Source organism: Antedon bifida, chromosome 10, assembly GCF_963402885.1.
Source record: "Antedon bifida chromosome 10, ecAntBifi1.1, whole genome shotgun sequence".
In the NCBI taxonomy this organism is placed as follows: domain Eukaryota; kingdom Metazoa; phylum Echinodermata; class Crinoidea; order Comatulida; family Antedonidae; genus Antedon; species Antedon bifida.
In genome coordinates, this window is record NC_136235.1 from 5,169,908 (window position 1) to 5,183,363 (window position 13,456).

Below are 13,456 nucleotides of genomic sequence, written 5' to 3' on the forward strand. Positions count from 1 at the left end.
TGCCTAAATATTGTCATTTGTGAAAAAAGCAATACAAAGAGTATTATAAACACATATTAATATCTCATATTTACACACTTTAATAAGCTGTTTGATAGAATAGCTTTAAAAACGGCAGTTTCAAAGAAGAAAATTAAGAGGTTATTTTAGTTTTTAAACAAAACTAGAAATAAAAAAAGCACTATTTTGTTATCCATTGGCATGAAGAAAAAGATTAATTTTCTAATTGACTACAGTAAGTCTGTAAGATGAGCAATGGTTTACCAATACAGAAATACTACTACTACTACTACTACTGTTCACATGCCTTTGTCAGTCACCACCATTCAATAACTATTCTAAAAAACATATATAAATTGTTTTCTTTTGTGCTTAAGTTATCATTTTTCTACACTGAATATAAGTAATAAAGATCACATAAATTGTTAATGTTCCAAGCTTACATTTCAGAGTGCTTACCCTTGACATACAATGACATTAATGCTTTTACATCACATTTCTTATAACAGTAACACTAAAGTTTAATGTAGGTTGTATATTATTATTATTGCGGAGAAAAATCAATGGCAAAATCTTCTACTATATCAAAAGAGTATTTTTTTACATAACAGATTCAATGCCCGAAAACACTCACAAGAGAAAAGAAAGAGATTAGTATAGCCCCCTCTATTATACCAAAAGGTATCACAACAGCCCCCTCTTGAATTAAATCAAAATCAATACACTTTACACATTATTGGGAACAAATGATCAATCGTCGAAAAGAGAAAACAAAGTTAACAAATTGACTTAAATAATATACATTCATTGAAGCAGTTGGGCCTAGCAGTCGAGAAAGTTGGCAGCCATCAGTAACTCAAGAGCGATCTCTGGTGCAATTGGGAACTCTGGGATTTCTGTGGAGCTGTTGGTATACCTCACTTTGTATGTAAAATACATACACACTTTACAAAGAACATGCGACCTGAAAACAAGCAGAAAGATACATTAACATTTTGGGACCCAATAAAGTGTCCTCTTAATAGGGAGTGTCTCCAGAATAACGGTTGGCTGTAAAACACATTTTTCCCCTTTTTCATATCTCAAGAAACATGTCCCTCTTGTCTTTAGAGCTACTTACGGGATTTCCCTGAAATTTACTTCATTGGTTTCGTTTTCAGCAAATTGACCTGTAATTTTAAACACAATACTGCAAATGTAAGGTGAAAGATAAATTGTAATTTGACTTTTTATATACTGTATTTTTGTTATTTCTTTTTTATTTTTATTGAACCATGTGTTATGAGGGTAGCACATATCCAACAAAGCTGATGATTTTACAACTGTATATTTCACTATTTACATTGTTAGAATTTGTTAATGAATGTATTATTTTCTTCATTCTTTGGACTCTTGATTTGAAATACATTTGTTCTTGTAATCAAGGCCTGATTTTGTGCAGATCTCTATTTTTCCTATGTTGTATTTTGTAACATTGAAGAAACTCAAAAGTATTATTCAATAAGTAAGAGACACATTTTTAAAAAGGATTTTACTAACCTGGTCCACTCAGCATAGCCTTGATGGTGCCTGATGTCAAAGCGTGATCTCTTTTTACAATAAACTCTTGCCCATCAGAAGACACAAGTTTAACGTACATTGCATCTGGGCCCTCACATCCGCCATACTCCTTCGAGTCATCACCATCTTTATCCGCCATGGCAAGGATATGTGCGATGCCAATTGGCTTCAAATTTACGGGATACACAGAACTTCAAGAGGCTAAATATCCAGTTCCTACTGTACAAAATAAAAACAGTTGAATCATCAAGTTGAATTTAAAAATTCAAAATCATCTATGTTTCTTAGTATTATAGTTCTACTTATATATTACTTTAGTTTAGTACATAATTAGTAGTATGTGTATGGTAGGCCTAAAATTATACAGAATTTTAAGTAAGGACCCCTGATTTTGTTTACGCATAGAAGAGAGGTTATAGAGAGGTTCCTATTTTTAGTTGATTATTTAGAAATATATATAATAACCCCTACATCTCATACTTAAATAAAAAAGTTTTATAATTTTTAGGCTTATCAAAACCGACAAAATTGAACACACAAGTGACAACCTCCGCACATGACACACATTTATTTAATTACATAATATTTATAATAATGAAAGCAGCTATCAAAATTACTGTACAAACTACATACAGAGAGAGTACCTGTTTGGAAATCTTGTTTCTAGATTAACCCTTAATCATAGATATAAATGGTTAGCAACTGGGAGAATCTATAACCAAAGTAGTCTACAGTATGTACGCGCGCCGATAAGGATTACCTCAACCAACAGGCTTGTTGTGTGGCCATGTCTGGCCAGGTCCAGCCAGGAGGAGAACTCTCGGCATTAATTATTTTTGAGATGTATTTTGTGGTCGGCCTAGCCTAGCTAGGCCTAGCATTATGATACTTTTATTTAATTAAATAATCTCAGAAAAGGAGAATATACAGACACTGCTATATCACCGATAATCTATATATTAAATATTCACAATTTCATAAAAAAATCTATTTTATTTAAAAATACTTACCACTTCTTTATAATTTTGTTGAATCACGATGTGATATTCACTACGAACGTTTTGTTCGTGTGGTGGTGGTGTGTGAATTATGAATAAGAAACCACGAAACGCGCAAAAAAATATGTATGTCGCCCTCTATCGTTATTGCCGGTTACCACCAACACATACCAGTTGCCAAAAAAAACATCTCTAGTGTTCCCAGCATGTCAATGCAGACAGTTTTCTCCATAAACAATTAAATAATAAATTTTAGGCCCATGTTTAGTCAGTATGTTTATAAATACAGTAATATTAATAATTATCATACGATCATCACGAATAAGCCTACTACAAGCTTTCGTACTTAAAAAAATTAAATAGAAATAATATAATAATAGGCTATGTCGTCACGGAAAATAAACACTCATAAGTGGACGTGCTGAAAATCTCGCTTTTAATATTTTAAATTGTATTTTTATTTCCAGTGATACAGGAAACATTTCGACCTAAGGCCCAACAGGGAAGAGTCCCTAGGTCTAATAAGTATACTGATAAACGTTTGATAAATAAAGTCACAGATCAAGGTACACAACAAACACTAATGGCGGCTATACAGATAAATCCTGGATTACTGTTATTGGAAATTCTTATATTTTTCAATAGCGCGTTAGAAACTAGCGCGCAAAATAATGTATATCCATGTGAGACCTTCGGGCTTGATGTTGCGAATCTAACCAAGTAAGTGTCGTATGAGGGAATAGTGAGATATATAGACTGAGAGTGGTAGTACAATGGTATTGACCAATAAATCGGACATGCCTAGGCCTTACTGATGGTAGAAATTATTGGTACCTTAGAGGCCGAGTGGTTAAAGTATGGACCTCTCTGCAACAATGCAAAAAAACAGGACATTGTTAGGTTCAGCACATCAATTTTAGGCACTGCCCCAACCCTATTTCAAAATCATGGATCATTCATCCGTCACTGAATAGCATTCCTTTATGAAGGATGAAGTAACGCAATAATTTAATACTATAGATCTCCATTCTGGTATTTGGACATCAATGATACAGAGGCGTGCTCGTTACCAGTCAATAAAACCATAGACAGTTGTCGATTTAGCTTTGCCGTTTGTAATCCACTACCAAGAAGTCCGTTCGATTGCTATAACTGTACGGCAGCCTTTACATCTGATTACGATGATCAGTACAAAGTTGGTCTTGGAACATATCGTGCGGACATCAATCATATTGGTAAGTGTGATATTTTTACTAATTTGCGATGATGCAGCAGATGGAGGGGCATAATACAAGAGTTATTATGACGTATAAGGACTATAAACCGTAGGTCCAGTGTACACATCTATCTCATGTGCACTTTAAAGAACCTAGTACATCTTTCGAGACGAGATGGGGTTACCCCCGAGTGTACTAGTACACTGATCAACTGATCACAATTCAATTCAACCATGTGAGACATACTCAAACAGTGTAGGAAGATGGGTAGATGGATGTATGAGTTTTTCTGCTACAGATGTTTGAATTTTAACGAATTTAATGTTGTAAATTTGTTTGAGCAAATTAATTTGTCAAAAAAGACTTGCGTTGCGTATGTAAATAATGCATATACGTACTAACTGTGCTCTGTTTAATAGTTCCAGGCTCAGGTGCATTTATAATTGCTAATGGGATTGGTAACATTTCGTCATATCTTACATTCAACTGCAATACGTCGATCACGTGGGACTACAAAGAAAGTTTAAATGGTAACAAGATTCCAGAGTCAGCATATCGAGGGATAATTTATTCAAAATATTCGGATGGAATAACGGTAGGCCTAATTGTTATTGTACTGAATTGTATAACTATAAGGACATGGTGAATCTATATCTTAAACCAAATTTATCATCATCTACCACAAAAATGGTACAAAAGAAAACTTAACAGGAACTAAAGGAAGTAAATGAAATAAAGACAGAACATAAGTGCACACAGGTTGTTTTCTTAGTCTCGTTGTGTATTTTGTTTCAGTATACCATTTCATTCGGCTATGCTGGAGCATGTGACAATTTGCCTACCGTTGAACCAACAACCAACCATATAATACCTCCTCCTGAAAAGAAGCTAAGTACTACAACTTTAGTGCTTATAATGTGAGTACTTCATCTTAAATCGTGAATAAACAAACCACTATCCTATATATGATTTTTATCCTATAAAGTCTACACTATCAAACTTGATGTGCCCATATATGGACATGATGATGTCATATCACAACCATATTTAAGGAAGCATATCACTACCATATTTGGGTAAATCACATTTTGTCACATAAAGTTTGATAGTGTAGACAGAGCTTAACCTGGTATACAGTCGAATTTCGTGTTACTTTACACACTACACATTCAGTCATGAATTGTTTGTGATCGATAATTGAAAGTATTGTAACTAAAATGTAAGTATTATTGTTTATTCTGTAGATTGTTGCCATTAATTGCCCTGTTTGTTGCTGGGATGATTTTATGCAAAAAATTCCACTTCTGCTGAGAAGAAAGATGAAGAGCCAGCATCAGACTATATAGTCATCACTGACATGTTTAATAAAATGTGTCTTACTTCTTATTCACATCAATACATTACAACATAATTTGGCACGTGCACGCTTTATTGCAAGAAAGTATTATTGTAAAGCCTTTTGAAAATTGAGATCTTAGATTGTGTATATAGACCGTCGTGTCGTTTAAGTTTAAATATTCTAAATGTCCCGAAGTCGCAAGCGTTTGACTAGCGCAAGAGATCACCAGTGTTGAGCCGTATGTGAAAATAGTCACATTGTGCAAACAACCACATTTGCCTCAAATGTGCAAACAACCACATTTGTGCAAACATGGCACCCTCAAATGTGCAAACAACCACATTTGTACAAACATGTTGCACTAAAATGTGCAAATAACAAATATGGTTGTTTGCACATTTAGGCTTAGCTATTTAACCGGGTAAGTTGCAATATAAATACTATACTTACTTAGGTTTACTTAGGTGATATACTGTACGAAGGACTAAAGTCCTCTATATCCAGATCCGATTGGTCCAATCCTGGTATTTTGAATCCTTAACTTGTGATCGTATATTACTGGTTGATTCCGCCAGAATTTGTCCAGACTATTTTTAAAACTGTTTAGCGAGGTTGCTGTCACAACATGTTTAGGTAGTGCATATGAAACTTATAACTTATCCGGGTAAATAACCGAGCCTGAATTGGTCCGCAAGTTTTTCTTATGAGAGTTCAAACCATTTCATTGTACAGTGATGTCTTTACCGGTACATTTTGAAGTATGTTTTTATGATGATTCCATATTTTTTGGCTCTATAAACTTGGTTTATGATTTGTGTAACATAAAAAAACAAACACAAAGTTGTTTACATTATTGAAAAACTACACTACATTTATGTTTAGATAATAATATTTATTAAAAATGTATGTTAACATAAAACAATTGTATGAAAAACAAACTAAGAAACGTCAGACTAATTACAAGTTATAAATTGGTCATATGTTTTGCTCATCTCAAATTCGGAGATAAAGAATACGATTTAAAGACATCCATAGAATTTTAAGAATGAGTGAATTTACCACACAACAAATAAAGATAATCATGAGTGGAGACCAAGAACGGGTAATTAATGGGGCAACTCGTGTATGGTAAATACTAAATTAAAGTATATCAAATCCAAATTAATTATCAAAACTATACGTTTCACCACTGGCTATAAAATATTAATAATGTCATTTTACTTGATACAAAATCGTAATATAAACATAATTATATATAAAATACATACATAGGCCTATATAGTTAATGAATGGAATGTCAATGTATTGGTAATAATATAAAACAATTTAAATCTCGGATGTGAAACTAATAATTTTATTTTACTTTAACTTATTTATTACACTATTTACTTTATCATAACAAATACCAAACATTAGAATTAATAATAAAACTAATTAATTTTTTATATTCAGTACCACAACTCATTAGACGATAAACCTGTTAAAACTATTTTGTAAATTCTGGGTTTGGGTCTGTCAAAAAAAAAATGATACCACATTTACAAACTATATCAGTAAAACTGTTCGTTCAACTATTTTAGAGACGACTTATTATACTAATGTACTTAGGCGCTGAATGAACTTGTAGGATTTTCAGGCGGTGGTGCTTCTATATCTTGATTCATGTGTTGGTCAGCTTTGACATCGTCAAAAGCAGTGACTGGTCCCACAGGGTCGATGGATGTATCATTATACAGGTTACCAGTTGCCATTGTTACATTCGATGGGTTGTAACTAAAAATAGACATGTGTAATAAAATAATATAAGTGCAATTTAACCTATAAATGATCTTTTAAATTGCCCATCATCTGTAGACTAAGCAATGTAATATCCAGTTACACAGACCACGTTTAAACGCGTCTTAAATTTTCCTTTTTTAAAGGCCAGATCGATGATAGTCGAGTGTCCTAACCACTCGGTTACCGCGACTGTTACTTTTCATTACAAAGCCTTATCCCAGCCTACAGAAAATAAATATAGCAGACAATATGTCAGTTATTAAATACGTTAAATACCTTTTATTTACCTGGAAAGTTTTCGCTTGACAACCTTAACAGCTACGATGATGACCACGATAATGACAAGCACACAAATTACGACGGCAACCACTGGGATTATGTATGTACCTAAGTAGAATAAACACAATTTGACACAATAGTCATTGTCATGCACCGTCATTATAAACATTGTTCATATTATCAATCATCATTGTTATAATCATTGTCAGCATTAATATCTGTGTCAAGATAATTTGATCGTATTCACAATCACACTCCTTAAAAATGCTCACATCGAGCTCGGATTCGTTCCGCTGTGGGATTACATACTGTACGTTTTGTATAGAATCCGAATTGAGTTTCTGCTCTTCTTAAACACTGCACACATTTCTCACAACTTTGTGTCGGACACTTCCGCAAACACCATTAATAATGTTTAAACATCTCTTTTTCTGTGATACCACTTAATTGACTTTGGTGATGAATTATTGTTATTTATTTTATAATCAACGTTGATTCTTGTCACCATCATCTAAAATATATATCGCGTCATCTTCATCATCATTATCGTCATCATCATCATTATCATCGTCATCATCGTCATCATCATCATCGTCATCATCATCATCATCGTCATCATCATCATCATCGTCGTCGTCATCATTATCATCATCATCAACATCATCAACATTATCGTCATCATTATCGTCATCATCGCCATCTTCATCAACATCATCATCATCATCATCATCATTATCGTCATCATTATCGTCATCATCGCCATCTTCATCGCCATCTTCATCGCCATCATCATCATCGTCATCATCATCAACATCATAGTCACCATCATCATCATCATCGTCATCATCATCATCATCATCATCATCATCAGTATCACACCTTTAACCAATAATACCTGATGATTCTACTGTATTACTTGACGCCTGAGCAGTGATGCTATCTGGATCACATTTCACAACTTCTTCTTCCTCTTCTAATAATAACAACAACAACACACATTGGTAGTTAACTGTACATTCGACGCTAACGCTTTTCGTTGCAATGTATAGTTACAATAATCAACGGCAAAATAAAGGATACCAATGCCAAATATACAAATGTGTTTCTCCATTTCAAGGAAAAACGTAAATTGTTTAAAGAAAGAAAATCTACTCCATGGTGTGAGATTTAGGAAACATCTGTGTACGGTAAATAATATAACGATAATTATTAATCAATTACACACCGTATTCATTGGTTTATTACAAAATCAAAAAACAGCAATGTTGCTCGATAAAACTTATATACAATACAATATATATATATATATATTTATTTTAAAAAATCCTTACCCTCTACACTGATTTCGAAAGAACATTTATCGCTTCTGCCTAGCAAATCCATTGCTTGGCAAGAGACAGTAGTTATCCCGACTTCAAAATGACTACCAGACGCCGGGCTACATGGAGCTAACTGCTCTCTCTCGGCATACACGTAAGTTGCTGGGTAGTAGAATACCTGCGCTCCTTCTGCACTATTGGTCAAGATGCGCATGCGATCAGTTGGGCACGAGATTTTAGGAGGATCTGTTGTAACGTTCTCAAATTTACCCATGGCAGCTAGAAATTGGATTGAAATTCTCAAATAAAGTACAATTATATATATATTTTTTTAATGAATAAACTATGTCAATGATGTTTATAGCATTTACAATCTTTTCTTATTAGTCATTTTATATTATGAAATAAAATAATAAAAAAGAACCTTACCTACTACATTTGCCATAAAAGTACAATCACCCCTGTGTCCATACGCGTCAGTGGCACTACAATGCACAGTTGTCTCCCCTAGTCTAAAATGACTACCAGGGGCTGGAGAACACTCTGCAACCAAGTTCTTATGTGAGTTATCTTTAACTTCGGGCAAATCATAGTTGACCATGGCAGTCAATCCGTCAGCAGTTTCTGTCTCGTAAGTCATAACAGTTGTAGGGCATCTAAGTACAGGTGGTTTATCAGCGACTACAGACAACAAAATGTCATATTAATATTTTATACAAGTGTTCAGAATTCAGTTTTACATGTTTTATAGCTATACACTACAATTGGTACAGTAGTTTTTATTTGCTTCTTCTTAACTAAATTTGATGTCACGTTTGCTTCCAATTGCAATGTTCCTGTTTTTATTATATCACGAAGAAGTAAATCAAAGTTAGATTACCTTAAAATATATTAGGCCTAGACATTAATTGCTTATTAAACACATAGTTTGTATGTTATATTAATACAGATTTGTGACACGAATAATCGTTCATTAATAAAATGATTTACATGGAAGACCAAAAAACCTTACGTGCTTTTTTCTCGCAAATAGGGTTGAAGTAATCACGTTTTATATTCCACATTCCTTGCCCTGAACCGGTTGTCATATATACAACTGGAATAATAAACATTGGTAAGATAATCATAATCATTTATTTGTTTTAATTTACTCTATACTTATTGTTTATTTATTTAATTATGTGTATAGTATACAATGAATGTGTATGAGTTAAATGAAGAAAGCATTTCATGAGTTAAAAGATTGACTGTTTTTTATCGATTGCAGTATTACCAGTACGGTAACTAAATGGTATCAAAATTATCACATTAATAATAATTGTGTATCAACCTTTCGTCATTTTCTGTCTTCTCAGTTTATCGGTTCCCCAATTTGTATATGTAACTTTAAATCCATCTTGCCAGGAAAATGGTTCAGAATTGTTTTTTTCCTGAAAAAAAATAAAACGTTTGATGATCGGTAATGAACTGTTCAATGGCTTTAAAATATAGAAATAAGTACGAACACTTCCATTGTCATCAACTGACAATTTTCATCTGTTAGATCTCTCTGATTTCAGTACATTCTTTGTTCATTCACATACACAGTATAGTTACAATAATCTAATCTACTAATCTTACACTAATTCAAATCTTAAAATGACAACTTACAACTGTCAAGCCAATTCGGTAAGAGGCTCCCCTGTTTGACGTATCGCCAAGAATGTTAGCAAAATCATTTTCACGTTGACTGTGTATTGTTATTAGATGTGAACCCACAGAGGAGCATATTTCGGCAGAATTTGGTGCTTTATAACATGAATCGTCAAGTTGTTCCCAGCCAATAGGACATTCATTGCGACGACCTGTACAAGACAACTTTCATTTTATTTATAATCATTTTGTGCTGACAATACATCATCATCATTACTATTATCACCTCATCACCTATCATCATTTTCATCATCATCATCATTTATCATCATCACATCATGACTTATACGTCACAACAAAATGGACCATTGGAAATCTCTTGCTTTAAAACAAATGTAAGCAAAAGATTGAAAGACAATACATTATAAAAAAAATATGAAATTATAAAAATATAGACACACGTCCTTGTACTGTCATAATTTGACACATTGTTAATCTCATTATATCCTCGCCGCACCTGTAGCCTACAAGGTTAGAAATCTGACGTTTGGAACTTCCGATTCCACACCTTTATGCCATGATTTAAGTCAAAGTACTTTGGAGATTAACGTAGATTACCATCGACATTCTCATCTTTCTAAAAATTATTACTATAATAATTATAACCATCACCATCTTTAACATCTTTATCAACTAACGCTACAATCATTGTCATAAGTTCCAACCATCATTTCATTAAGGGATCATCAATTACTGCAGTTATTGCAGTAACTATATTTTGTGTACTCTTTAACCAATATTTCAGGTGTTTTGGTATTAATCAGAAACGTCTACATTGAAACAAACAATTCATATAATATTGCAGAAAAAACAATTGCTGCAGTAATTTTATATGATCTCTAAAATAGCTTTCAATAAGGTATCGTTATCCTAAATGTGTACTTCTCCTCATCGTCACTTACCTCGTGGCTTCTCGCAGATTGGCAGTCGTCCGTTGTAAAAATTGGTTTGCCATAAGCCCGTCTGAATGTTCATATGAACGTATTCTAGAAAGAATAAAGGCATTTAATTTAAGTCATTTTGAATTTTAGAAAATTGTTTTCACCAAATTCTAAGCAACAATAAGTTGTACCCACTGGAAAATTAAATTAATATTAAAATGCATTTCAATGTTGTCTTACCGTCGTGATCAGGCTGATTTGTGGCCCAGTTTGTAAATTGCTTTATTTCGCCATTTTTCCATGAATATCGCAATTCATTTTTAACATCCTAATAAACATTTTAAAGATAATGGTTAGTTTATACTGAAAAAATAATAATTTGGACTACAAAAATATTTCTTTATATTAATATTTTCTTAATATCTTGTTATTATCAGTTTAATTATCATAAATGCCTATGGTAAAATAATGTATTTTAAACATTAAGACTTTAGGTGACAAAACTTGAGTTTGTATTGCTTTTTTAAACATTGTTCTAGCTAAAGTAGTGAAAAAGGAAGAAAGTCCAACACACAACACAAACTAAAATAACAGAAAATTACTAATCAGGAGTAGTAAACTGTAAGATTCTAAACAATAGGATCAATAATATGCCCAGTCTGGTCATTTTTTTAGAATTCACTTACCATTGTCATTATTGAAATTGAAACAAAATAAGAGGCCTAAGTAAGTAAACTTACAATAGTCAATCCAATACGACGACTGTCCATCCCCGTTGTTTCATTGTAGTATGTCGGTGTATTTCTAACGAATTCATTTTCATTTGGACTAGAGATTGACACAATATGTGCCTCATAGTCATCACACACATCTTCTGGTGTGTAGGCTTTGTAACAGCTTTCATCAAATAATGTCCAGCCCATTTCACATTCTTACAGAAAGAAAAAAAACAAATATGAATAAAATATTTAAAGGCTACATATTATTAAAGGCTAGGCCATGACAGAAGCGATCTAGTCAAATAAAAAAATGTTCTATTATAGAAGATTAAGATATGTTCGTTTTATTATAGATAGAGCTGGTACCAATCACAACTTAAACTCAATAAAGTACTGAAATTATACTATAAGTTACTGTATAATGTTATATTGATTCTAGAATTCACAAAAAAAAAGTTTATTTCGTTTTTGTTTAAATACTATACTATATAAATACCAGGCCTGTACTAAAAGTAATATACTACTATACTTCTAAATACTATACTATAATAAACGGGTAATTGTATTCTCCATGACCTACCATATGAATAAACCATATTTCCATGTAATGCCAATCCAATGAAGAAACCCAATAAGCAGTAACAATTCCACATGGTTGCTTCTTTTCTTTAATATATTTCAAATAAATGATTTAATAAAGTCCAACGTCTTCTACACCTGTAAAATAGTTTCTCTTCTCTCAATGTTTCTATTTATAATCTGTGGGACCGGTAATCTTTTTTGCCATGGCCAATCAAATTACACTTTCAGATGACGGTTTAGTTGTTTTTTTTCCTGTTGTCAACAATAAGTTTTATAGCATTGGGATGTTTCCTGATTGATTTAGAACAATCTTCATATATTATATAGGCCTATCCGTTTAAAATAGAAACTACACTTAATAATATCAATAAGGAGGTTGTTCCGATACTCAATAGTTTCCATTTGGACCATGTAGTGTGAAATTATGTAATTCTTTCTGTTAAGTGTTCAAGGAAATGTTTGAAGGAGTGGCATTTTCTATAGTAAACACGTAATTACAACTGTTTACAGGATTTAAATCAAGGTGTTTTGGATTTGGAAAGAAAAAATCATAACCACAACTAATCTTTCTTTAATCTATAGAGTTTTATTAATTAGTCATTTAATTAATGGATAATTTTTATGAGTATGCAAAAACAATAAAATAAAAAAATAAAAATATGACTACTTTGCCACTTTAAAATACAAACAATAATTTTCCTCAGGTATTTGTTTGCAAAATACATACTGTATTGTGCTTTAGGCCTACATTATAAGTTATAAGTAATACTGTATAGGGCTATGATACGATGTATTTCTATACTCATGTATTCGTTTGAGAATGAGGAAATAAGTTAAAACCACCGTTACAATTTACTTCTCCATGTTTGCGAAAATGTTTATATTTTTCAACAGGCCAGAATCACGCAGGAGGCATTCACTCACAAACAAAATAAATCGGCCTAATTTTTTATTTATAAATCTATATAATAAGGACTGTACATTAACAGAAATAAAAGAATGAATTAGTATTATATTTTACTGTGCGTCTATTTAAACGTAAATTTAATGTGTCACAAATAGGCCTATTATCATGATGATGAGCAGCTGCA

General features: G+C 32.5%; 4 protein-coding genes across 7 annotated transcripts in view; 1 reads left to right on the plus strand and 3 right to left on the minus strand.

Annotated features, from left to right (window-relative positions):
* The window catches only part of LOC144854231 (small ribosomal subunit protein eS7-like), a 170,900-nt gene that overhangs the window by 133,117 nt on the left and 24,327 nt on the right, over window positions 1-13,456 (minus strand). The window lies entirely within an intron of this gene.
* Window positions 372-2,640, minus strand: LOC144854237 (elongin-C). Of its 2 annotated transcripts, none has more exons than XM_078712168.1 (4): window positions 2,571-2,640; window positions 1,540-1,779; window positions 1,121-1,169; window positions 372-964 (listed from the first exon to the last, which is right to left on the minus strand). In XM_078712168.1, exons 2-4 carry the CDS (start codon window positions 1,697-1,699, stop codon window positions 823-825), a joined length of 351 nt encoding a protein of 116 aa, XP_078568294.1. In that variant the 5' UTR covers window positions 1,700-1,779; window positions 2,571-2,640; the 3' UTR covers window positions 372-822. The 2 variants fall into 2 exon arrangements, with proteins under 2 accessions (XP_078568294.1, XP_078568295.1); XM_078712169.1 differs by having other exon boundaries at window positions 1,540-1,776; window positions 2,571-2,634.
* LOC144854593 (uncharacterized) lies at window positions 3,142-4,696 on the plus strand. The gene is made up of 4 exons (XM_078712531.1): window positions 3,142-3,278; window positions 3,579-3,793; window positions 4,195-4,370; window positions 4,571-4,696. Exons 1-4 carry the CDS (start codon window positions 3,142-3,144, stop codon window positions 4,694-4,696), a joined length of 654 nt encoding a protein of 217 aa, XP_078568657.1.
* On the minus strand, window positions 6,014-12,497 carry LOC144854093 (uncharacterized). 3 transcript variants are annotated; one of them, XM_078711978.1, is made up of 12 exons: window positions 12,364-12,497; window positions 11,805-11,995; window positions 11,305-11,392; window positions 11,086-11,169; window positions 10,142-10,335; window positions 9,822-9,921; window positions 9,504-9,587; window positions 8,921-9,172; window positions 8,504-8,770; window positions 8,068-8,142; window positions 7,181-7,280; window positions 6,014-6,887 (listed from the first exon to the last, which is right to left on the minus strand). In XM_078711978.1, exons 1-12 carry the CDS (start codon window positions 12,434-12,436, stop codon window positions 6,719-6,721), a joined length of 1,677 nt encoding a protein of 558 aa, XP_078568104.1. In that variant the 5' UTR covers window positions 12,437-12,497; the 3' UTR covers window positions 6,014-6,718. The 3 variants fall into 3 exon arrangements, with proteins under 3 accessions (XP_078568104.1, XP_078568103.1, XP_078568105.1); XM_078711977.1 differs by having other exon boundaries at window positions 6,015-6,887; window positions 8,068-8,145; XM_078711979.1 differs by having other exon boundaries at window positions 6,763-6,887; window positions 7,170-7,280; window positions 8,068-8,145.